The sequence below is a fragment of the Lygodium microphyllum genome, chromosome 13 (assembly GCF_053477565.2).
Source record: "Lygodium microphyllum isolate KBCC chromosome 13, Lygodium_microphyllum_v1.1.10, whole genome shotgun sequence".
In the NCBI taxonomy this organism is placed as follows: domain Eukaryota; kingdom Viridiplantae; phylum Streptophyta; class Polypodiopsida; order Schizaeales; family Lygodiaceae; genus Lygodium; species Lygodium microphyllum.
The window spans coordinates 81,018,214-81,043,184 of record NC_141147.1 but is presented as its reverse complement, the minus strand read 5'-3'; the positions used below and the strand labels follow the sequence as shown (position 1 = coordinate 81,043,184).

At 44.2% G+C, this 24,971-nt stretch overlaps 1 protein-coding gene across 5 annotated transcripts in view; it reads right to left on the bottom strand.

The window, feature by feature from the left end:
- LOC148026830 (phosphoribosylaminoimidazole carboxylase, putative / AIR carboxylase) overlaps nucleotides 1–22,152 on the bottom strand; it is a 51,504-nt gene extending 29,352 nt beyond the window's left edge. For 3 of the 5 annotated variants that reach the window (XR_015692907.1, XM_087691359.1, XM_087691358.1), the window contains exon 1: nucleotides 21,800–22,152. Coding sequence is in view for 3 of the 5 variants with exons in the window: in XM_087691359.1 (XP_087547485.1) it covers nucleotides 21,800–22,041 (242 nt within the window). In the remaining 2 variants the exon portion in view is untranslated. The remainder of the gene's footprint in view (nucleotides 1–21,799) is intronic. The other 2 variants (XM_087691360.1, XM_087691362.1) reach the window with 2 other exon arrangements.
- Between the last annotated feature and the right edge of the window lie 2,819 nt (nucleotides 22,153–24,971).

The window sequence follows — 24,971 nt, the reverse complement described above, 5'->3', positions numbered from 1 at the left end:
AGCTGACATTCAAATTCATAAAATGTAGGTAAATTAAGCAAAGAATCCACTTGTTGCACAAAATTGAAGTATTTATGCGGCAGCTTGTTAAGAAACAATGTGATGATCATCAAAGCACTTAGGAGTCCCTGTAGTGGAGAATTCGGCAAGGAGACACTGATACTCGATCAACTTGACTTTCAAGTCACCCTAGTCAAAGATTTTGAAGTTTTGAAGCTCATGGTCAAGATTTATTAGACAGATCCTATCCTGAGCCGCATAGCGGTCAGTCAAGTATGCCCATCGCTCTAATGCTAAGTTAAAATGCTGAAGTTGAGAATGAAACTCAGGCAATAAACCCTGCATCAGCTCAACAATAGCGGAGGCATTCTTAGCCTTCCATAAGTAGAAGACCTCATATGGAACAAGTGCGAAATCGAGTTGGGGTTCCAACCTTTACACAAGATCCCATAGGTTCTGTGAGTCAAGACATGTCTCATCAAGTTCGACCAAGTTGTAAAGTTTGACACGTTAAAATGAGTCTTGTCATTGTATACATGCTTGGCGAAAGATGAGGTAGAACCATGAGGCATCGAAAGGCACTGGGACACATAAGCCCTGTCCAAATGTCGACTAGGACGCAGTATAATGACCAGAGGCCCACTAGGTAATACCATGGAGCCAAATTGTGGCACCAACTGATCCATACTCCAGAGAGACTAGGGAAAATACCCACACTGCAATGATCCCGAAAGTGTGTGAGAAAAAGGTGAAACACCACCTGACTAAGGAAGAGATGAGATCCTAACCGCTATGCCTAAGTTTGAAGAACCCTCCATTGTAGTAAATGAAAACGTATGTAATCCTATATGAGAGACAACATGCGGTGCACTTAATGGAGGCTAAAAGGATGTGACAGCGAAATAAGAGGGTGGAATGGAAGGGAGATTAAATGAATTTATGATAGATGTAGATATGGAAAATAATATGGCTTCCTTTTATCCATTAAATGCATTGAATTGAAATAATGATAATGAAGATGCACCTATTCATTTTGACCTTTGAAAACAAAATCGTATGAAGAAAAAAAAGAGAAAGGAGTACTCATAGTTTCTTGTTTCAACTGCTTACCTAGTCTTGAGTTCATAAAGAAATATAAGTCTTCCTCATTACTCATTAACCAAAAATTATTTTGCATATGTTCTTTGTTATGAAAATCATCCATACCAACACAAAAAGGAAAATCATCATTAATAGAATCTGAAATGGTAGCATACCTAGCACCAAAAAGAATAAGGCTTAAGCATAAAGGTAATGGAGTGTGACCGCCCTTCCTATATGGTCAGTAGATCAATGCACCGAATCTAAAGAGTAAAATTCAAACTTACCTTCTATCTGCTACTAGGCTCTATGCATCAAAATGACATCGTACTCAACTACAGTGATCTCGTAAGATTGTGAAACTCCATGGTAGTCCAACTTCTGGTCCGCGACCATATCGAGAGCTTGTAAAGCAAGCAGTGAGGCCTAAACCAACTCGTTCCTCGATGGATTTGGCTCAGATGTGAAAAGCGGTGCAGAAGTACTTCGAAGTCATCTGCCCCCTCTACTTCTTGTGTAGAGCTTTCATATCAACGCCTAAGTTTCTCTCAAAGAACTCGGCTTTGATTCTATGTGACGAAATACCCTAACACAAAAACACAAATAACACCATATGACAAACCACAAATTGATAGAAGTATATGTTAGCGATCAGAGCCAGGCAGTCTAGTCGGACTGCCACATGGCAGTCCGACCTGGTACAGTACAGTCGGCTGACCTGCCTATTTGGTGCGCCCTGATTCTGGCTATTTATAGCCGAGTTTTCAGCAGTATGCCTGCACTCTTCTGCTCGCAGATTACAGGTTGGAGGCTCGCGCAGATTCCGTCTCTGTTCACAAATTTCAGACAGGAGATCATGCAGACTGCAGCGGACTTCGAGGTGAACAGCAGGTTACATCGTCAAGGTGGAGATACGCAGTCCAGCACACTGCGCCCGTGTACATATCTGCATATCTTTGTATACAGCAGATCTTCATCTACCACTGTCTCTTTCTCTCTCTTCTCTCTGCGTTCTCTCTCTCTCAGTCCTACGCTTTCGCACCGCTGCACTCTGACATGGTATCAGAGCAGTGCAGAAGGGCTGACTGAGTGAAGAACCAACTTGAAGAGGAGTTTCCATCGCGACACAAGGCTGTGTTTCCAGCGTTCGAGGGCAAGCAAGAGGGCTGCGCCTCGGAACAAGGCTGAAGCGAGCATGGGCACGCGGGAAAGGAGTCCAGGTGGTGGACTTGCTGCTGTTTACTACTATTTGACGAGGAGGAAGTTTGAGTTTTCAGCTTTCAAGAGCAAGTTTTGCTTTTGCATCGCCTTCAGTGGGTGAAGAAGGTTCGGGACGCGGAAGAGCCCTAGTAGGCTGCGTTTTCACAGTCAGAGGGGGCTGCTTTTGCGTTTGTAAAGGCATTACAGGTGAAGATGTCTACAGAGATTGACTTGGAGTTCCAGACGATCATGGACCGGAAGGTGCCTGTCCTACCGGCTCTTCCCGCAGATCAGAAGCTCGATGGCTACAATTACCGCATTTGGCGCGTGATAATGTTGGCCATTCTTGAGTCCTACGATTTGGCGGAGCTTGTACAGGAGGAGATCGACCAGCCCTCGATGAGAGATGAGTCCAAACTCTCTTCCGATGCTCGTGCGGAGTTGGCCAAGGCACAGTCTCACTGGGACAAATTGAATGCCCGGATTCGTTCCTTTCTTTTTCTGTCTTGTACTACAGCCGTGATAGCCCACATCGAGCACTTGACGATGGCTCGGAAGATATGGCTGGAGCTTGATCAGATGTATGACCGGATGACCCTTATGAAGCGGGTTTCTTTGGAGGTACAGATGCGGACCTCGTCCGTGAACAAGTCTTCTTCGTTGCGGGAGCACATCAACAAGCTTAGACACCTTCAGATGCAGGTTCAAAATGCGGGGAAGCCAATTTCCTCCGAAGACATGGCGATCACACTATTGTCCCAGTTGCCGCCACGATTCGGTGCTTTCTACTCCGCCCTTATTGCTTCAGGGCGAGAGTCCACTCTTCGGTGGGAAGAGTTGGTTCCTATGGTCTTGGACCAAGAGGAACAACTAAAGGAACAGAATGCTTCCAAGTCGGAGGCACTGACAGGTCAAGCCTCTCAGAAGAAGGGGAAGGACCAAAAGAAGAAGAAGGGGGGTAACAAGTCAAAGAAGGACAAGGACAAGGACAAAGAATCCACATCCCATATTTGTGGAAAGACTGGCCATTGGAAGAAGGATTGCCCTGACAAAGACAAGAAGGACACCAACAAGGACACGAAGGATTCTGGAGCAGTGGCTGCACCCTCATCGACTGCGTTTCTTCATCTAGCTGTCATTGAGGACTCTACACCGAATGCTTCTGATGCTGCGATGACAGCTCCCAAGGCTCGAGAGTGGATCATTGACAGTGGTGCCTCCCGGCACATGACTCCTTCATCAGATGGTGTTGCCCAGTTGCGACCTTCACGTGGGCAGATTCTCATTGGAGATAGCTCTTCAGTGTCTATTGCAAGACGGGGTGAGATGCAGCTTATTCCAGATGGACGTGGTGGTACCCATACCTCAGAGGTCTTGCATGTACCAGGTTTAGGGTATCATCTACTGTCAGTTCATAAGATTTGTTCCCTTGGACTTATGGTGGAGTTTGACAGTGATTCGGTGGGAGTCCTTGATCGTGGGTCAAGGAAGGTTCTCTCATCAGGATATGAGGAGAACGGCATCTACAAATTGAAGTCTTCTACTGCCCTCTCTACTCTTCTTCTTACCTCTCAGACACAGTCAGAGCTATGGCATGCTCGGTTTGGTCACCTCAACTATGATTATCTTCGGAGGGCGTCACGTGGACAGCTTGTTGGAGGGTTGCCGGACATAGTGGTGAGCCAACAGCCATGCATCTCCTGCATTCATGGGAAACAGCATAGGGATGCGATTCCCAACAAAGCTTCGCAGATTACAGGTTGGAGGCTCGCACTTCAAGGATTGGCTTCTCTTTGAGGAGAACGGATCAGGCCTGAAATTGAAAACCTTGCGATCCGACAAGGGTGGTAAATTTGTTTCTAATGAGTTTGCTCGGTTTTGTGCAGATAAAGGTATTCACCAGGAGTTTGCTAACACCAACACTCCTCAAGAAAATGGCATTCTTGAACGGAAGAACCGAAGTGTAATCGAGATGGCGCACACCATGATGGAGCATCGACAGACACCTCAATTTCTATGGGCTAAGGCTGTGGCTACTGCAGTCCACATCCTTAACCAATCCCCCACTTCGGCCGTTGATGGGATGACACCTTTTGAGGCTTACTTTAGGACTAAGCCCGATGTTTCTTATTTTAGGGTTTTTGGCTGTGATGCCTATGTTCACATTCCCAAGACTCATCGTGATAAATTTGAAGCAGCTTCCCGAAGACAGGTGTTTGTTGGCTACAACTCTCAGTCCCAAGGCTATCGTTTGTATGATCCCGTCAAGTGGGATGTGTACACCAGTCGAGATGTGCAGTTCGTGGAGGTTCCGGCCATAGCAGCGGGTGAGGAGCATCCCGTTCTTGGAGATCCAGGGGAGAGTTGGGCTCCCGCGACAGTTCCTTTGGAGCCCGCGCCTTTTGATTCTGATTCTGTTTCTGATACAGAGTCTACTGTTCCACCGGTCACCCCCGAGGAGGTAACACCAGTGGATATCCCAAAGTCTTCAACTCATGGAGAGAGACGAGGAGAGGTCCGGCCTCCTCCTCGTTGGGCCCGTGACACACTCCGTGATTCAAGGATCGAGGGGGTCCCTGAGGAGTGGGGACCGCAGGATGGTCCGCGGCGGTCACGGAGCGCCAGGCACATTCTACGGAGCTTGTTTGCTCTAACTATTGTTTGATGACCCGTGTTATACAGGATCGAGAGCCCACCTCCGTGAAGGAGGCTTTACAGTCCGCACCATGGAAGAAAGCTATGGAAGCTGAGTTGGAGGCTATTGAGAGGAATGGCACTTGGTCACTCGTGCCTCGCCCCCCGAATAAGAAGGTGATTGGCGTCAAATGGGTCTTCAAGTCCAAGTACCTTAGCAATGGTTCTTTGGACAAGCACAAGGCTCGCCTTGTTACTAAAGGTTTTGCACAACGCCCAGGGATTGATTGTCATGATACTTTTGCCCCCACTGCTCGTATGGCAACTATTCGAGCTGTTCTTGCCTTGGTTGGCCATAGGAGATGGCATGTCTAATAGTTGGATGTGAAGTCGACCTTCCTTAATGGTGATTTGAAGGAGGAGATCTATGTAGAGCAGCCTTCTGGCTTTGGATCTTCAGATGGGAAAGTCTACAGGTTGAAGAAGGCCTTGTATGGCCTCAAGCAGACTCCGCGTGCATGGAACGAGAAGATTGATTCGTTCCTTCAGTCACAGTTGGAATATCGGCGTTCCAAGGCCGATCCGCAGCTTTATGTACACACTTCCGAGGCTGGTTGTGTGCTTTTTATGTTGTATGTTGATGATTTGATTGTCACAAGTGATCATGCACAGAAGGTCAAAGACACGAAGGCAACTTTACATCGGACGTTCGAGATGACGGACTTGGGTCTACTCCATTTCTTCTTGGGCCATGAGATTTATCAGTCTCAGAGGGGGATCTTCATCTCTCAGCAGAGATATATACAGGAGCTCTTGGTTTCTTTTGCGATGGAGGATTGTTGGACCCTTTCTACTCCTATGGATCCGAACTGGAAGGCCACTTCCCATTCAGCTTCTCCCATGGCGGATGCTTCCCGCTATTGTCAGTTGATTGGATCATTGATTTGGCTCCTCAACACTCGTGTTGATCTTTGTTTTGCTGTTGGGCTCTTGGCGGGGTTCATGAGTGAACCTCAGACGGTGCATTGGCAGGCTGCCCAAAGGATACTTCGGTATTTAAGGGGGACATTTGATTTAGGGATTCATTATCCAGCAGGAACAGGTGGTTCTGATCTTGTACTTGCAGGTTGGAGCGACTCGGATTGGGCCAGTGATGTGGACCACAGGCGGTCTACAATAGATTACTGTTTTACCTTGGGTGCAAGTGTTATCTCCTGGAGTAGCAAGAAGCAGCCCACGGTAGCCCTTTCGTCTACTGAGGCGGAGTATCGGGCCGCGTCTTCCACCACATGTGAGGCTGTGTGGCTTCGGAGATTGTTGAAGGAGCTTGCTTGCCCCCAAACTCGTCCTACTTTGCTGCAATGCGACAATGAGAGTTGCATTGCCTTGGCACGGAATCCTGTTTTCCATGCCCGAACGAAGCACATAGAGATCCAGTATCATTTTATCAGAGAGAAGCTTCTGGATGAAACCATCACTGTGGAGTACTGCAAGACGGAGGACAATCTTGCAAATTTGTTTACGAAGGCGCTTCCCCAGGCTCTACTTCGGAGCCATTCCAGATCCCTCAGGCTTCTTCTGCCCCGCCCAAGCTCTGAGGGGGGGTGTCCATTCATCCAAGGTTTTATACATCCCTAGTCTTCGCAGCCATTTTCTCTCAGTAAGCAAGATATGTGGAATAGGCATTATTGTGGAATTTGACGCTATTTCCCTTAGGATTCTTGATGGATGTGCTTCAAAGCTCTTACTTCTTAACTCCTTTCTTCATAGTGTCGGAACGAGCTAGAGCATGCTTAGTTCAATCACCTCAACTACGAGTACCTTTGGAAGGAAACTTGTGATTAGTTGGTTCATCGCTTACCATACATAGGGGTGGACCATTCTACTCACGTGTCCTGCATCAAGGGCAAGCAATAGCATGATGCTATTCCCAACAAAGATTCTCATGAAGCTACGACCCCCTTTAAGCTTGCGTCTACCAATTTGTGTGGACCAAAATGAACTGAGTTCTTTAAGCGAGGTATCTATTTCATGGTAATCATAGGTGATTTTAGCAAGATGACTTGGGATTATTTTTTGCAAGATAAGTCACTAGCCTTCTCAAATTTTTGACACTAGCTCGTCTTCAAGGAAAATCAATCTAAACAAAAGCTAAAGACCATTTGGGCTGATAAAGATGAGGATTTCACATCCAGTGAAATGGCTCGCTTCTATACAAAGTGAGGAATTCATCAAAAGTTTAGGAGCACCAACATCCCACAAGAGAACAACGCCTTGGAGTGGAAGAACAAGACCATGATTGAGATAGTGAGGACTATGCTAGAGCAGCAACAAGTTCCCTAGTTTTTATGGGCAAAGATTGTGGGCCAAACTATCCATATCCTTAACAAATAACCCACATATACTATTCCCAACATGAATCCATTCAAGGAGTACTTTAATCAAAAACCTAATGTTTCTTCTTTTAAGGTATTTGAATGCACCAACTTCACACTAACTATGAGAAACAAAACTTGAAGAAAAACTTGAAGAAGGGTTACCTGAAATTTTCTTATAAACACCTCTTCTTGTGTTTATATAAAAGTGTCTGTCATCTTCAAGAATTGGACTATTATGAATAGTCAAAGAGTACCTTCTTCTTGAAAATATCAACATCTTGCATGGAAGTAGAAATATTAGCAGAAGCAAACACTTGTGTACTTGACACTACAATGGAAGGAGGGAAAGAGTATAAAGATACACACTCCATGTCAGCTTCTCCAAGAGGATGGCCAATCCCATATGGAGGTTCCGTTCCTCCTACAAAAACGTTAGACGTATGCACTAAATCTAAAGGGTAAATGATCCATATTACCTTCAAGTTGCTGGGCTCAATTCATGAAGATCAAGTTGTATTCGGCCTGAAAATCTCATATGGACTATAAGCACCATAGTAGTCAAACATTTCTTCTTCTCCATTAGAATCTTAGGGAATAAGCTAAGAGGCCCACTCCTACTCAGTTCTCAACAAAGATTGTTTAGGACATGGAAGCGATGAGGATGAGTTTGAGTCCATCTTTTCTTCGAGGTTCTTCATCTCAGATGTCAAGCTTTCGTATCAAGGCCTAAGTTTCTTCAAAGAGTACGTTGCTTTGATACCATGTAAAGAAACTTAGAGACAATGAACACTAAAGAATGAATAATGAATAAATACAAGGCTCAATGCAATTAAAACACTATGAAAGTGAATACAAAACCTCAAAACTCCCATGTCTCTAAAGGACTCGGCCCTAGGGCAAAGAGATGAGCTGGAGAGTGTGCCATACTCTGTATAAATCCCAAAACACAGCAAGCAACCTCTAGATATGATCAACAGCTGCAAATGCACATCTCTGTGTCTGAATCATGCTGAAAACGGCAATGACAACTTGGAACTCCGGGCAGCAGGCTGAAGAAGATCAAAAGGATGAAAGCGACAACTGTAGCATGCAAAACACAGATGCTAACTGCCTTCAAGAAGTAGGCAACCACTAGATGCTAGAAACACAAGCACAAGAGCTGGCAGCAGCAAACACAAATGTTTGCAGTCTCTGGTTGTAGGCGATGGCTGGAAGGCAGTGTGTGCAGGCCAAAAACTGCCTGCCAGCAACAGCAAACACAAGGTCTCAAGGCTATAGACTAATCGCCAGGAGCTGCTCAAGGTTAGTCACCACCACAAACTGCAATATCTACCACAAAGGGGTGTAGGTAGTAGCTGAGAAGCAAGAGCTAGCTGGAGGAGAATCTGCAATGAATGACTAAGATAGCTGAGTGGAAGGGCAACCTCCCATTTATAGATGTGGATCCTCCCAAACTAGGGTTTGGCTTATAGGACACAAAAACAGTGTCTAGAAAAATTTGGTAATAATCATGTCTTGGGGTTGTATTAAAGAGCTAATCAATTTTCAATGCATTTTTTAGCTTAACAAGTGCTACTGTTCTATGGCAAGAAACAGCACCTCTACAAGGATTGCAAGAAGGTAGAGGCATTGTGAAAATAGAAGGAGAAGGATTAGAAGAAGAGCAAGACTCCTCAGACTCTTCATCATCCTAAAGTTTCAAGTCACATTTCGACCATGCCACGAAGGTCGGATAGCCTCAAAATCATTCTTCTAGCCTTCAAGGTGCTATCATCCCTCATAACTCTAGTGCCAAAGAGGGGGTGTGAGCAGGTCATGGTGGTGGAGCATATGAGCCTCATCCATATATGCATGCATGGTGGGCCCTTAGCATGGCTTTCTATAGGCATTGATGATGTCTAGCAAATACAAATTGGGGCCTTTACTTAGACAACTGATTGAACAAAGCATTGTTTAGGAAGTAACCCCATTGTAGATTCAAGTTGTATACAAAAAGTTCTTAAACTTATTATTTGTTAACATTGAATATATAGCTAATTTGCCTTTCAGGTTCATGATAGGAGGTGAGATAGAGTGGTCTTCGCACCTAGCCTATTCCCACATATGGGGACGCTTTGGCAATCTAGCCAAAGACAAGGAATCCATGGTCATGATGTGCTTTCTCCGAAGCTAGATCATAACAAGCATTGAAATTCAACTATTCCTATTTCCCATGGTCAAGCCCCAAGGATTGGTACAATCAACATTGACAATAAGGTCATTCTAAGACAACTTAGTAGTAGCTTGATCACCTTATGCTTCCGTATCCATAGTCTCATCTCATTGTCATTGTTGTACGTACTATTGTATGTTGAGAATGCATGGATCTAGAGCATGGCTATGGTGGATGGAACACAAAAACAATGTTCATGATGACATAGACTGGAGATGTTGAGCTAAAACATGCATTACTTGCTGATTAGCCTCTTAAACAGCCCCAAAACACACTAAAAATGCTCTTTTAGAGTAAAATCCTAAAACAGGGAGCGGTTCAAGAGAGTTCAGTGGAAACCCTAATTTTTGGGCCACCCTTCCACATCTATAGATAGACAAGCTGCCCCCATTCAACCTCATTCCGTCTGTACATTCTCACTCCACGTGCAGATTTCAGCCATCAGCCTCCTCCCACGTGGCTGTTCAGCCCTTGAGACTGCTACCACTCCATCCATGTTTGCCCCTGCTACTGACGCCTTCATCCATGCTGACGTCAATTGCTGGCAACATCATCATCTGCTGCGATCTGATCGTCCAATCATCGCCAGTCACATTAGACAGTGTTTCAGCCTGCTGTTTACAACAGACTGTGCACAGTTTCCAGCCACTGGTCGGTGGTACACTGCTGTGTTTACCAGTTTCCAGCCTCCGAACTGCCGCGTTTTGGTGACCAGCCTGCTGCCATTCACTATTCAGCACTCCTACACTCTGACTAGTGGTCACAAACTTGGGATCTGTCTCCGGTGGACGTCACACTCCGACATTGCTCTACCCTTGAGCACATTGTACACTCTTACATTCATTTACAACATTCATTCACTTCAGAGTTGTGTTCTCTCTCTCCCTTCTTCTGTTTGTGTTTGAGTTTCTGTGTTTGAGTTTTGAGTTTTGCGTTTAGGGTTTGAATTTTGCCCTCTGTGTTTGTGTCTGTCTCTCTCTCTCTGTGTTTCTGTCGTGGTCATACACTCTGTGTGTCCTCAGTGCAAACCCTAGCAGTTTTCTTCACATGGTATCAAAGCCGGTGCTCTTGTAAAGAGTATCCTGCGGATATTGTGGAGAGCTAGTCTTTGTGCGAGGCATACAATATGACTCGTAACCGAATCACAATGTCCCAAACACCTTCTTCTCCAGTTCCTATGATGTCTTATCAGGCTTCTCCATCATTGGAAGCCCTGAGACGGCATTATGGACTTGGTGAGGAGGACAACACTCCACTTTCACCTTCACCTTCTTCTACTCCTATTCCAAATTTCACTAACATGACAAAGGAGGACTTTGAGGAGTACTATCACAACAAGTACAGTGATGTTTACACCCCCCTACCAATTTTGCTACCACATTCGGACCGGTTAGAGAGACTGGCCACCTCTTCGATCATGGAGGGCATATGCCATTCGAAACATTTGGCGATCCATCTTCAACATCTCAGCCAGGTCCAATGTCAGGTTTGTACAATTCTTTTGTGTTGCATGAATCAAAACCCTCACTTGTTTCTTCTTCTGAGGTACAAGATCCGAATGGCTTTGCGTATGTGAATATAGATAGAGGGTGCTCACAAAGCAGACGAAATTCAAATACATCTACAGCTTCTGTTTCATTTGAGCATGTCATACACACTTCTCACTTGCCCCCCATCCCACCCTCTTCTATATCACACCTTGATCACCTCTAATCATCTTTCCAAAACCTTGGATTACACTCCACATCTACATCACATACCCTAGGGGTTGGATCTTCCATCTCCGCTCCTAGCACCTTTTCTTCTCCACCCCATTCTCTACCTCTTTGCACCATGGTATTTTGTTAGGGGGAATGCCACCCTTTAACACAATGCCTCTCACCTTTCGGCAAAGGAGCACAACCATAACTCCTGGGTCGATTGTGATGGGCACCCCCCTCACTATCCCCAGCTTCACATCTCACATCACCACTCATACGCAGCGTTTTCCATCCTCAGCTTATGATGCGTCTTCACACTCTCCTTGGGTTCCACCTACGCAGGGATTCCCATCTTTTGCTCCCCGTGTTCCCATCCCATCTCCTTGGGTTTCTCATGTGGCTACCATGCCCATGCCTAGTCAGCCCATCCATACCTATGGATCCACCTTGCACACTACCCGCATGCCTGGTGGGCACTCTAGGGCCCATTCCCAAGTGTACTCCACTCCCCCATCCTACCCACACTACACTTTTTCACACTATCTATCTCCAAGCACTACCACTCCTGTTGCAACGGCCAAGAATGCCTTCACGGACAAGACACGTTTTAACGGGTCGAATTTCACCACTTGGTCTAATTTCATGCAACAAGTGCTTGAGTCTCAAGGTCTTTGGGACCTCGTCATTGGTCTAGAGCTTATGCCAGACCCTCGACTAGTTCACCCTGACTACATCCATCAATGGAGAGCCCGCAATGCCACAACCAATGTTGAGCTGATGCAGGGATTGCTTCCTGAGTTTCACTCTCAGTTGCAACACTTCCTGGTCACATCAGAGTGTTGGAGTCACTTTCTTAACCGCTATGCGGCTCGTAATCGTACTTGGTGCATCAATCTCGACTTTGAGCTTCAAGAGTTCTCTATTAAGAAAGGGGATGATCTGAAACTCAAGTTGGTTGAATATAGGCGGTTACTTGCCAAGTTCGCCACTACTGGCTCTCCAAAGTCAGATGACGATCAGGTTACATTCTTCTTGAATAACTTGCCCGAAAAGTACTTCAATTTCATTCAACACATCATCTCCCAACCTAGATTGCCAACCTTCTATGAGTTTGAATGCCAATTATTACGTTACGCGAGGTTGTATGATCAAGTCCACAAGAAATCCTCATCACAGCCTTATTGAGAGCATAGGGGGTTGGTTGCCTCTTCTTCGAGAGGGAAAACCACCAATGGTAAAAACTCGCAAGATGCAAAGGCAAGCCAATCAAAGGGTGACTCCTCTTCCTCAGATGGAACCAAAGAATCTAGACCTATCTGGCAACAACTCCCTAAGAAAAATCAGTTTTGCACACACACCCAGCGAGCACGCCATGTGGACGAGGAATGTCGCTCCAAGGCCCAAGGTCTTCCACTTAAAAAGCCTCTGTAGACCGCTGCAACTGCACAGTCCAGTGGAGCTACGCCTTCCGCTCTTGCTTCATTTGCTCCTTCAATACCCGCCATTGCTGCTACCCCTGAGGGACTAGCTAATTGGTCTGCAGGTTCCGATCCCGTTGCACTTCATGCATCTATCTCACCTTCCTCCCCACCTCGTCAGGCGTTCCCTTGGCAAAGCCCTGCTACTGGACGTACGTGATGGTGGCCACCTTCTTAGACTCGCATGTCTCTAGGTCCTTTTGGATACCCTAGGTCAGTCTAGCATTCATTTTTCGCCCTTTGGCCCATAGGATTCATTGTCCTTAGCTTTTTCATTATTTTGTCTTCCGCCACATTTACTCACACACATACACATTCATTGCATTTCTTTTGAGTTAGATTTTCTTTCTGTTATGAGCATCTCACCACTAACCTCTGTGTTTGCGAATTCTCATCTCTTTTGCAAGGTTTTGTCTTTCAATGTAGGGCTAACTTGCAGATTGCTTTGGTCTACCTGGGCTAGAGACGTGGCGATGCGCACCGTTCCTTTCATCCTAGGAGAGCTTGCTCTTCTTCCAGCATTGCAGCTTCCCCTCCTGAGACGGATCGTGCAACATCTCTCTCGATGCTATCATGGCGGTGACTTCTACCTTGCTCCTCTAGCGGGGTGCTTCATCCACTTCATCCCCTTCCTCTTCTATCATTCCTTATGGTTCTCAGCACCATACAAAGACCGACATCAGGCTCCTCTTCCTTCTTCGGCATCTACATCCAAGTTGAGAGGGGGATTCCTACCCTCCTTGGTATTCTACAAGCTTCAGCACTTTGTCTTCGATATCGGCTTCTCCCCCTTGTTGTACCTTACCCTTTGCATTGCATGATTTCATCATCTTTGTACTAGGGCGCTTAGGCAAGTGAACAATTTCCCCACGAGGGACACTGTCCAAGTGACACCTGCTGCATGAGCATTCTTTAGCATGTAGCATACTTTGCGCAAAGCACTACTTGAGCGGATCCTAAGCTGTTTCCACTGGCGACTGTTGTTACCACACCATCAACCACCATCACATGGATACCTCATTATCTATTTTTCCTCATCATCAACACCCTAAGTGGATGGGTTAGCTTGTACTGTTTTGTGATGTGTTAGGTGTACCCTACCTACTCCCGTCTTCTAGGTCACTATTACTCAATCAGGCGCATCCCATAACATTTACCTCACATATCCAAAAAAAAAAAAGTTCCATGTGGTTCCATCCGCCTTTGTAGGGCTTGGTAGGCCACTGGGCAGCCACTGTGCATCCTTTTTTGCTACCCTATCCTCTTTGGGGTGACTATTTGGATTCCCTTGGTAAGATAAATATCGCCTCTATAGTCTTGGTAGGCCACTGGGTAGCCACCGTGCACCCTTTGTCCAATACCCTAGCTGCTTTGGGGTGCGACGCCTTGGGGTCACTAAATATCACAATGGCTGGCCTAACCTTTCGGCTCAATTTTGGGCTTGAGAGGGGGTTTTGAGCTAAAACATGCATTACTTGCTAATTAGCCTTTTAAACAGCCCCAAAACACACTAAAAATGCTCTTTTAGAGTAAAACCCTAAAACGGGGAGCGATTCGAGAGAGTTCAATATGGAAACCCTAAAACGAGGAGCGGTTCAAGAGAGTTCAGTGGAAACCCTAATTTTTTGGGCACCCTTCCACATCTATAAATAGACAGGCTGCCCCCATTCAGCCTCATTCCATCTGTGCAGGTTTCTCACTCCATGTGCAGATTTCAACCATCAACCTCCTCCCACGTGGCCGTTCAACCCTCGAGACTGCTGCCACTCCATCCATGTTTGCTCCTGCTACTACTGACGCCTTCATCCATGTTGACGTCAATTGCTGGTGACATCATCATCTGCTGCGATCTGATCATCCAATCGTCACCAACCACATTAGACACTATTTCAGCCTATTGTTTACAACAAACTATTCACAGTTTCCAACCTCTGATCAGTGATACACTGTTGGGTTTACTAGTTTCCAGCCTCTAGACTGCTATGTTTTGGTGACCAGCCTGCTACCATTCACTACTCAACACTCTAACACTCCAACTGCAGTCACAGACTTGGGATCCGTCTCCGGTGGACGTCACATTCCGACATTGCTCTGCCCCTGAGCACACTGTACACTCTTACAATCATTTACACCATTCATCCACTTCAGAGTTGTGTTCTCTCTCTCTCTCTCCCTTCTTCTGTTTGTGTTTGAGTTTTGAGTTTTGTGTTTAGGGTTTGAGTTTTGCCCTCTGTGTCTGTGTCTGTCTCTCTGTGTTTCTGTCGTGGTCGTACACTCTGTGTGTCCTCAGTGCAAACCATAGCAGTTTTCTTCACAAAGATACCAATTGTTACTCAAGTGAATTAGATTCCAAGATGGAAGCTTGGACTCATAAACACAATCTTGAGTATGAGACAAACTATGACTGAAAGGAAAAAGTAAAACGTTATAGGCTCATGATGATTCCCTTTTTCTCCACTGTGCGTATGGGTTTCAGGCATGCTTTCTAGCAAGTTGCTTGTCTTGCCCTATTGCTCCATACAAAGAGGCTGTCACATGGGTGTGATTGCATATTTCTCAACACCCCTCCTCAATCACAACCGTGAAAAAAGCTTAGTGTACAGATGATGTCATGAGTAGAACCTTGCTAAGTGTGGGTATGCCACAAACATGGTAAACACCAAAGGCTATCCTAGAAAAGGCTAAGTATGGATACCAAAAAACATGGCTAACATCCAAGGGCTGTTACAAGGCCTCATTAAGTGTGTAGAGGCTGTTATGCATAGGCTTACATGAGTTTTACAAGGCATATGTCAGGAGCATTAATGGCAAGTACATTCAATACAAAGTTCTAGTGAAAGTAGAGACAAGGACCGACAAGCCCTTGCAGTTTTCAGCATTTCTTTTGGTATAGATCTTCAATTCATTGCAGGTCTTCTTATCGATATAGTCCAGCTTGCTCTTTTTTATCTTGTACTTGGTCTTCACTTTGCTCTTTTGGTCCTCTTTTTCTAGGTCCTCCTAGTCTCCTTCTCCATGGACTTTGCTTGCTTTGCTAGCATCAGTCTTTGTATCAGTCTTCATGTCCATGTCCCCCTCAAGCAAAGGTACCATCATCTTTGAGGCAACAGAAATGTCCTCAAAATCTTGCACCAAGGTAGCAAGCATATCTTCAAGTTATTCAAATGAATACATTGATTGTACCTGAGTGTAACCAACTTCATGTCTTCCTACAAGTAAAATAGAAACATCTTCTATGTAATACCAATGAGTAAAGATTGCATCTCTCTTTGTGAGAAAAACCTTCATGCTCTGCATTCTCGTTAATGAGAATCAGCTTAAAAAGGCTAAGAGTAACCAACAATGAGCTGATCTTGAATGTGTCAAAGGATACAAGGAGGTGGTGTGAAAGCACACCATGGAATATCAAGAGATACTACACTTGAGTTTGATGATGATTCTTCTTGCTTGATGATTTGTGTGAACCCTTCAATGCTTGAGTCCCCTCCTTGTTGGTAAAATCTTGCTACTAAATCAGTTCAGAGAGAGAGGCAAGATCTCCAATGAGAAGAGTGGGAAGAGTAAGGTTGAAAAGGAGCTTGAGTTTCTTGTTGCTGAGATCTTGAAATCTTCAAAAATCCTCAAAAACTTGTCCTCCTTGTTGATTAATCAATGGCATTGAGTAGATGAGAGTTGCAAAGGGTCCCTTGAGCCTTCCAACTAGCAAAGATAAGCAAATGAAGTGAGAAATGAAGCTTAGTCAACTTTGGCTATGGTGGACTGTGATTAGGGATCTTAGCCCGACTGGTTTTTTTAACGCATCAATGAGCAAAAGCGACCATTCAACGATTCCTCTAAGTGGAAGGGATTTTGGACATAGGACTTCAAATGCCCTAAGCTCACAAGACCATTCGCGCTGCAAAAAGAGAGATCAAGCTGTACAACCAGCAAACAGGCGCAGATATGGCAGCAGCAACGAATTTTTCCAATGCCAGGCTCCAAGGTGTTGATGTCACACTTTCTCAACTGAAGGTAGGTGCAATCTGGCTATGGCTGCCACAAGGTCCAACTAAGATTTGAAGTTGAAAATGGAGACATGAGCTGAATGTGAGCTGAATAGAGATCACCAGAGGTGAAAGGAGACTATGTTGAGAAACCCTTCACCCGCAGTTTGCGTTTTTGCGTTTTGCATTTAGGGTTTGCAGCCCCAAAAAGGGGCACCATCCTAGACTGACTGTGCCTATTTATAGGCCACTCTCTCATTCATTCCTTACGACTGATTCATTCAGCCCGTCACCTCTTCTCTCCAACCTCTCCACTACCCTCACACCGCTTCAAGAGGACATTGGTCCGTGGTTCGTGGTTGTCTTCATCATCTTCCTTGTGCTATGGCACCCTTGTTTCCTTGTATCACATTCACTCCATGATTCAAATCTTCATCATTCCATTCAGCAGAGTTTCTTCTCTCTTCTCTTCTCTACTCCATGTTTGCTGAGTTCACTCCATGTTCCTCCCCGCAAACCCTACTGTCTCGCTGGTACATCATCTTTTGACATGGTATCAGAGCTGGATCTGCTCAAACAGCTGCAAAGATCCTCCACTCCAATGAAGGCAAAGACCAGTGGCCGGTTCGGCATCCACTTCTCTTCTTTTCCCACTGCATCAATATCTCGTTTTTGCAAATTTCAAGGTGTTTTCAGCTTGCTGCCCACACCCCTTTCACAAAGGACATCGCAGTCTCAGCTGTCCCTTGCTGTAATCTACAGTCTGACGCCTGTTTCCAGCCTTCCACCCGCAGTTTGCCGCTGTTTATAGCAGAGCGACTGTTGTTGATCACTCTCCATTCACAAAACAATCTCGTTTTTGCAGATTTCATTCTCTTGCTGCTGGTCACATCCTCCTCCCACTAGCAGCTCACTTCCAGCCCTTCCACTACCCTCCCACCCCTTGAGACGGACATTGCGGTTCGTGCTTCACACTGCCCTCACACCCCGTGAGGCAAACATTGCAGTTCATGGTTCATGGTGGCTGACCTCTTCCTTCTTCAGCAAGGCACATTGATATCCATGGCTTCTTGAATCTTTACCAACAGATGACCAAACTACTGGGTGCTCCCATTGTGGCATCACCGGACACACCACCGATGCTTGCCGACTTTGACCTTTGCTCCCCACCCCTCCAGAGTAGATGTGTCTTCCACCAGGCACTCCTTGTGCCACCTCTCCTTTCTGGGCCACAGAGATCGTTTTGCATCGACTATCAGAGTACTATGCTCAAGGCAATAAGACGCATCCGATGCGCACTAAGTCCTTTCGAGCACATGGAGGATCGATTGGTGCTACGACCTCCTGGAGATCATCGCAATGCCAGCAGCACTCTTCTCCCACCTATTTTCAAGTACAGTGGCTTCCACGACCTACGGCTCTGCAGTCCGCTTCATCGAGAGAAAGTGATTGTTTGATACCATCTCCTTGTCAGTCTACTCCTTTGAGAGACGGTGGCTGCTAGACTCCTTCCTCTTCTTCGGCTACCCAATCCGCTCCACTGAGAAACAGCGATTGTTGCCCACCTCTTGCTCATTTTGAGCCCACCCTTCCCCACCCTCGACTACTCAGGTTCGAGAGGCTACCTCTGAAAGCTCTTCAACATCCCAGATACCTTCTTCAACGCGACCGACGGCACTTCCTTCGTCATCAGACATTTCAAAGTCCGTGATCCATGAGTTTTTGGATTCCCTATCTACTTCAGAGGGGGATTCAGAGAGGGATGTTATTTCTTTGCCCTCAAAGGGGGCATCTACTTCTTCTTCGACTTCAGCGGGAGCCCCTCCACCTCCCACCTCAGAGGGGGAACCTACTCCACATGAAGTTCTTCACCCATCCCCTACTTTCTTGGGGTGGCTGTCTTCGACCAGTCATATCTTCTACTGATACCCAGGATCTTTAGGTACCACCTAGATCGGGACCTCGAAGGTTCAACCGCGACTTCGTGACAAGGCCTTAGTATCCCTTCCAGCATGGATGCACGGAGCTAGTGGCTTCTCTCTCGAGGTTGAGTTGCGGGTTCTCCAATTCACTCTGTCTATTGTTCTTTACTGTAGGTTTCCTTTCCAGTGGAAATCTTGGATCTTAGGGATCCTCTACATCCTCTTCCTCCTCTTCTCTTCTTGCCTTGGTCACTTGGTCAACATGGAGCCACCTCCCGAGATTGAGTACGGGCATATCCTTATGGTTCTCCGCCCCACACAAAGTCCGACATTCCTCCTATGCATTGCATGATTTCATCATCTATGTACTAGGGCGCTTGGGCCAGTGAACAATTTCCCCACGAGGAACACTATCCAAGTGGCACTGCTACATGAGCATTCTTCAGCATGTAGCATTGCATCTCCACCTCACTTTTCTCTTGTTCCCCTCTTTGGGCCTGAGAGGGGGTGTTGAGAAACCCTTCACCCGCAATTTGCATTTTTATGTTTCTGCGTTTTGTGTTTAGGGTTTGTAGCCCCGAAAAGGGGCGCATCCTAGATTGATTGTGCCTATTTATAGGCCACTCTCTCATTCATTCCTTACAGCTAATTCATTCAATCCGTCACCTCTTCTCTCCAACCTCTCCACTACCCTTACACCCCTTCAGAAGGACATTGCGGTTCATGATTCGTGGCTGTCTTCATCATCTTCCTTGTGCTATGGCACCCTTGTTCCCTTGTATCACATTCACTCCATGATTCAGATCTTCATCATTCCATTCATCAGAGTTTCTTCTCTTCTCTTCTCTACTCCATGTTTGCTGAGTTCACTCCGTATTCCTCCCCGCAAACCTCACTATCTCGTTGGTACATCATCTTTTGATAGACTAGAGAATGCATGGATCAAGAGCATGGCTATGGCTGATGGAACACAAAAACAATGTTCATGATGACATAGACTGAAGAGACTAACTGTTACTCGAGTGAATTAGGTTCCCATGGCCTTTGTGCCTTGCGTGTCATTGTCCCTGCCCCGTCTGATCTCGCCGATGCAATTTTTTTTACTCCCACCACGTGCATGCGCGCGGGACGAGGATGTACTCACTTTTTAATGGATTTTGTTTTTTTTTTTAAACGAAAAAAAAACACACACAAAACACAACAAAAAAACACAAAAAAACAAAAAACATCAAAACACGAAAAAAAACAACCAAAGACAAAAAAAACACAAACAACCACAACTAATTTAAAAAAAACACACAAACAAAAAACAACACAACAAAAATAAACAAAAAATAAAAAAGGAGAGAAAAAAAAACCAAAACAAAGAAAACAAAAAAAAAGAAAAAAGAGAGAGAAAAAAAGACAAACAAAAAAAGACAACAAAAAAAAACCAAAACAAAAATTACAAATTTAACCAAAAATAAATTTAAAAAACAACAAACCACCTTAGCTCTTCGTTCCACCGCACCCTCCCTTCCTCCTCTCCCACCATCGTCTCCCCTGCCTCCATCGTCTTCCTTGCATCGCAGATGAAAGCTTGGACTCATAAACACAATCTTGAGTATGACACAAACTATGACTGAAAGGAAAAAGTACAATAGTATTCTATCATTGAATGATAAGAAGGTACATCACTTTATAGGCTCATAATGGTTCCATTTTTCTCCACTGTGCTTATGGGATTCAGGCATCCTGTATTTCAAGCATCCTTTCTAGCAAACTGCTTGTGTCTTGCCCTATTGCTCCATACAAAGAGGTTGTCACATGGGTGTGATTGCATATTTCTCAACATTGTGAAATTTGCATGTACTTACCACCCATGATATAGAGGGATCATATTTGATTACTTTGCATTTTTTAGTGAGCAGTACATTTATGGTTGAACAACCCGCATTTATGGCCCCATTAATTGTTAGCCACTCTGATTATCATTTTCTTTTATTTCAACCTGTTTAAAGGCTACCTCTCCTCCATCTAATTACTCATACATGCATACTACATCCTGTTGGAGAGAGGGACACTAGGTACACTTTGATCATTGGTGGTTACCCATAGCATGTGCCTTTGTACACACTCTTATGCTTTAGTATATGGATTCCATTTCCAAAGTTCATTATTTCAAAGTTCATGTATTCTTGTTCTTGTGTTGAATTCTATGTGTTTACAACAGCTTCATATTTTTGCTTCTATTGCTCTAGATTCCTCTGACACTATCATGACATGTTTTTCTCACTCTCACTGTGATTATAGGTAACAAGACTCGCACTGCCTCTAGATAATAAGATTCAAAGTGCCTTGCTAAATGAGCTCCCTTTGGGCTGCATACACTAATGTGATTGGGATAGTTAGACTAAGTTCAGTATTTGATTGTGACATGTTCTAAAAATTAAGACTTAAAGTTTAGAATGATGCTTTCTTTTTTTGAGATTATCTTGCATGTAGTTATTCTACAACATATGTACTTTATGTATTTTAATCATTTTTACTCACCTCATGAGTTTTACAAACCTAAAACCTTTTTGAGATTATCTTGCATGTAATTATTCTACAACATATGTACTTTATGTATTTTAATCATTTTTACTCACCTCGTGAGTTTTACAAACCTAAAACCTCAAACCATAGCAAATACCATACCTAGCATATTGAATACATACCAAACACAACATATCATACCACGTTGACTTGGTCCTTACACTCTGTGAATTTTACATACCTAAAATCTCAAACCGTAGCAAATACCATACCCAGCATACTGAATACATACCAAACACAACACATATGGTACCACCTTGACTTAAACACAACATACTGAAAACATACCAAACACAACATATGTACCACCTTGACTTGGTCCTCACACATCTTGGAGACATTTGCGACTCCAATGACAGTTTATGCCACTTCAAGTGTTCTAAGTGCAAGAGCCACGAGATGTCACATTTGTGCATGTATTATTCAAAACTGACATCGGGCATCCGAGCTCCTTGCAAGTTGACGTTTTCTAGTAGATGGCACAGATGAACCACGGCACTGATGAAGCAGCCATTAACAAAAGCTTATGCTGAAAGCTTGAGCATTGTCACGCATGAGACAACCAGATAAACAAGGATACTACAAAAAAGCATTTGTATATTACAAAAAAATCCTGAGAGACCAGCCGATCGTACCATTGCGGACTGCGCAATTCGTCCGCGTCTGAATCGGCTACCTGGTACGGTTGTGAGGCCACTTGGGACCGCAAACTGCTGGCACTGTCCATGCCTCTACTGAGATGAGCAAGGAAGGGCTTCATGATACTCCTGGTGCCAAGAGGCCTTGATGTCACACTAGTCGAGGTTCTTCGAAGAAGAGGCACGCCGTAAGAGGACAGTTCACAGGACGCAGACACCCGAATGCGGCAAATGTCCATCGCGCGGCTAACCTGAGAGTGAGGTTGTGAGAGCCAGGAACGAGGAAGAGGAAGAGGAAGAGGAAGAAGAAGAATGTGAGATTCGGGGTGGTGCAAAGCAAAGTATTCTAGTTGTAGTCATACAATGATTTTTGCAACCTTTTGGCGGTAGAGGGACCAATAAAAGGGCCCAATGGGGTGGTGACACGTCCAAAAAAACAAAACACACCCATCGTGCCAACTCCTTGATAATGTGGAATCATTAGATGTCAATGTGCCAAGGATGATTGCTTAAACTATTTTGGGCATGAACATGCCCCTTGACTTTTTACAAATGTATCGAACATCTCCAAAATCATGCTAATTCTAAAACTGGACTTATAACTTTTGCAAAGTGTGGAGGACTTCATTGTAAGGCTTGAATTGTGTTGTGTTGAAGCTGCAAAAGTTCGAGAGCACCGTGGGAGCTTATGGTGGTAGATACTTGCAACCATTCTCATTTTGATATACTAAAGGCCAAACAGAAGGAGTCGACTATTTTACTCCAAGATGAGCAAAGGGTCTATGAACTGTGAGGATTGGGACATTGCTACAATTCTTTAGAAGCACCTTTCGTCCATTGTTGTTGCAAAGCCTCCAAGCAATGAGGGTTCGTCATAACGGCTCTCTATATTCTTCAAAGAGTTTTTGAAGAAGGTGCCAGTGGAGGTTAAACTCTTGCTTGCGAGGTCCTTCTTTATTGAAGAGGCTTTGTATGTTTTGAAGACAATGAAGAATGGGAAGTCACCTAGGACCAATGGCTTTTAGGTTGAGTTTCACATGGCTATCCTTAATGTCTACCTCCAAGATTTGTGTAATCTCCTAAACTATTTTAGAGAGAAGAAGCTTCTAATCGATTGGTTAATTAGGAGCTAATCAAACTTCTTCCTAAATTAAAGGAGAGAATTAAACCAAGACACAAGATGCCTCTTACAATGCTATCATCTCTTACAAAACCTTTCCCAAGGCCTTGGCATCATTTGGGATCAAGCTCATTCTACCTTAGATCCTCCATCCCAAGCAATTTGGTAGAAATTTTTACGATGATATCCTTAAAATTCATCATACATTACTTTGCTTGGAAGTAGTCAAGAGGCCATATTGTTGAATATGGATATGGGCAAGGCATATGATAGAGTTTGATGGGACTTTATCATAGGTATCATGTCTCAATTGGGATTCGGTGTGGTGGCTTTTGTAAAAGGATTGGTGCATTGTTTGCCAATGTTTCCACGAGAGTGTTGATTAATGGGACTCTATCTAAACCCTTCTATCATGGCTATCTTGTCATTCTGCTCCTCTTTGTATTACTAGAAGAAGTACTTTCCTTTGCATTCTATTTTGGTATGGAGAAGAAGAGTTCTGAAGGCTTGATGGGTGATTCTCTCACCAAGGTTGAACTGGCTATTTTGGAGAACCTCGATGAACAAAATGCCTATAAAGAAAAAGGTTTGTTTAAATATTGTCACAACAATTAGATGCATCTAACAATACATGAGGATCAACTGCAACTATCTTAACGAGAAATTACAAACTTGATTAATTATCAAGCTAGAAAAAAGGCTACGGTGTATGCCAAGGATCCACATGTGGATCATGAGATCATTGAAGCCCCACTCCACACATTGGATTGCAATAATAGAGAGATAAGTTCCACCCTGTGAGTTTACTATACCCTTGGAATCTCTTTTTTTTTTCTCATTCCTGGGATACATTGAAATAACATAGTTGGTTTGAAGCTAGATCACGAGCTAGTTATGTGAGAGATAGCTTGTGCCAAATAGAGTGGAAGCTCTAGAAGCATTAAGAGTTCCACCTAATCCCAACATCATGTTGAGCTCCTATGAGTGAGGACCACCATTTTGATCCTATTGCCAAGATAAAGATGGAATTATTCCCTATTGATTTCTCATATTATTCTCATTGTTTAGCAATAGGAGGCCATGGTTGCTTGAAGAGGATGGAGTGATCCATTGCTCTCCTCTTAAGAAAGCATGTCTAACCCAAGATAAACCTTTCAAATTATCAAGGAAAAACCAAAAAGGGAACTACGGTGATGGAAGAGGATGAGTACATATTAGAGGACATTAGATTCTCTTTGCTTATCAAAAATCTAAAAACATAAAAAGAGCCAAACGGCAATGTACTATAGAGCAATATAATGGATCTTGCCTTTTGGTTGATTACATCAATTGAATGAGCCAGATCGCAATCTACAAACATAAAAAGAGCGAAAAGAGAAATAGAATGGATTTTGGCTTTTGGTTGATTGCATCAATTGAAAGAGCATGTTGCCACATTAGCTTGAAGAGCATTAATGAAAGCATAGAGTCCATTGTTAAAAGTGAACAATGGTAAGACATGAATTATTTATCGTATGGCATAGCCTATATCTTGATTGCCACTCAATAGCCTATTATATGAAGTGTATTGCAAGCATTATGTTCACCAAGACAACCATGAGTGTATCCACCATGTCACCATGACTGCATCTTTGGGGGGAAAATCACCATGCTTGTGGGAGTGGAAGGCTACAGTGCTTATTATCACCACCTTAACTGCTATGCTTAGAGGCATAATGTCAAGTGTTTGTAGTGCTTTACATCGAGCATTCAACACTTATATCCTAAGTTTACACCATCTCTACCCAATTGATCACCTTAAGTGTATAGAGTGCATTACCTTGAGCATACACCACCTTCACCCTTAGTGCTCTATATTGCCACGATTCTATGAAGTGTTCATGACAACAACTTATCAAACAGTTCCACCATAACTAACTACAACAAAAAGTGAGCAAAAAGTACATTGGTTTTAATGCAAATCTTAGGCTTTTTATGCCTTATTTTTAACAAATAAGTTACTTAGGATCCCTCTAAATCATCATGACCTATTTCCTTCTCATCTTGGGA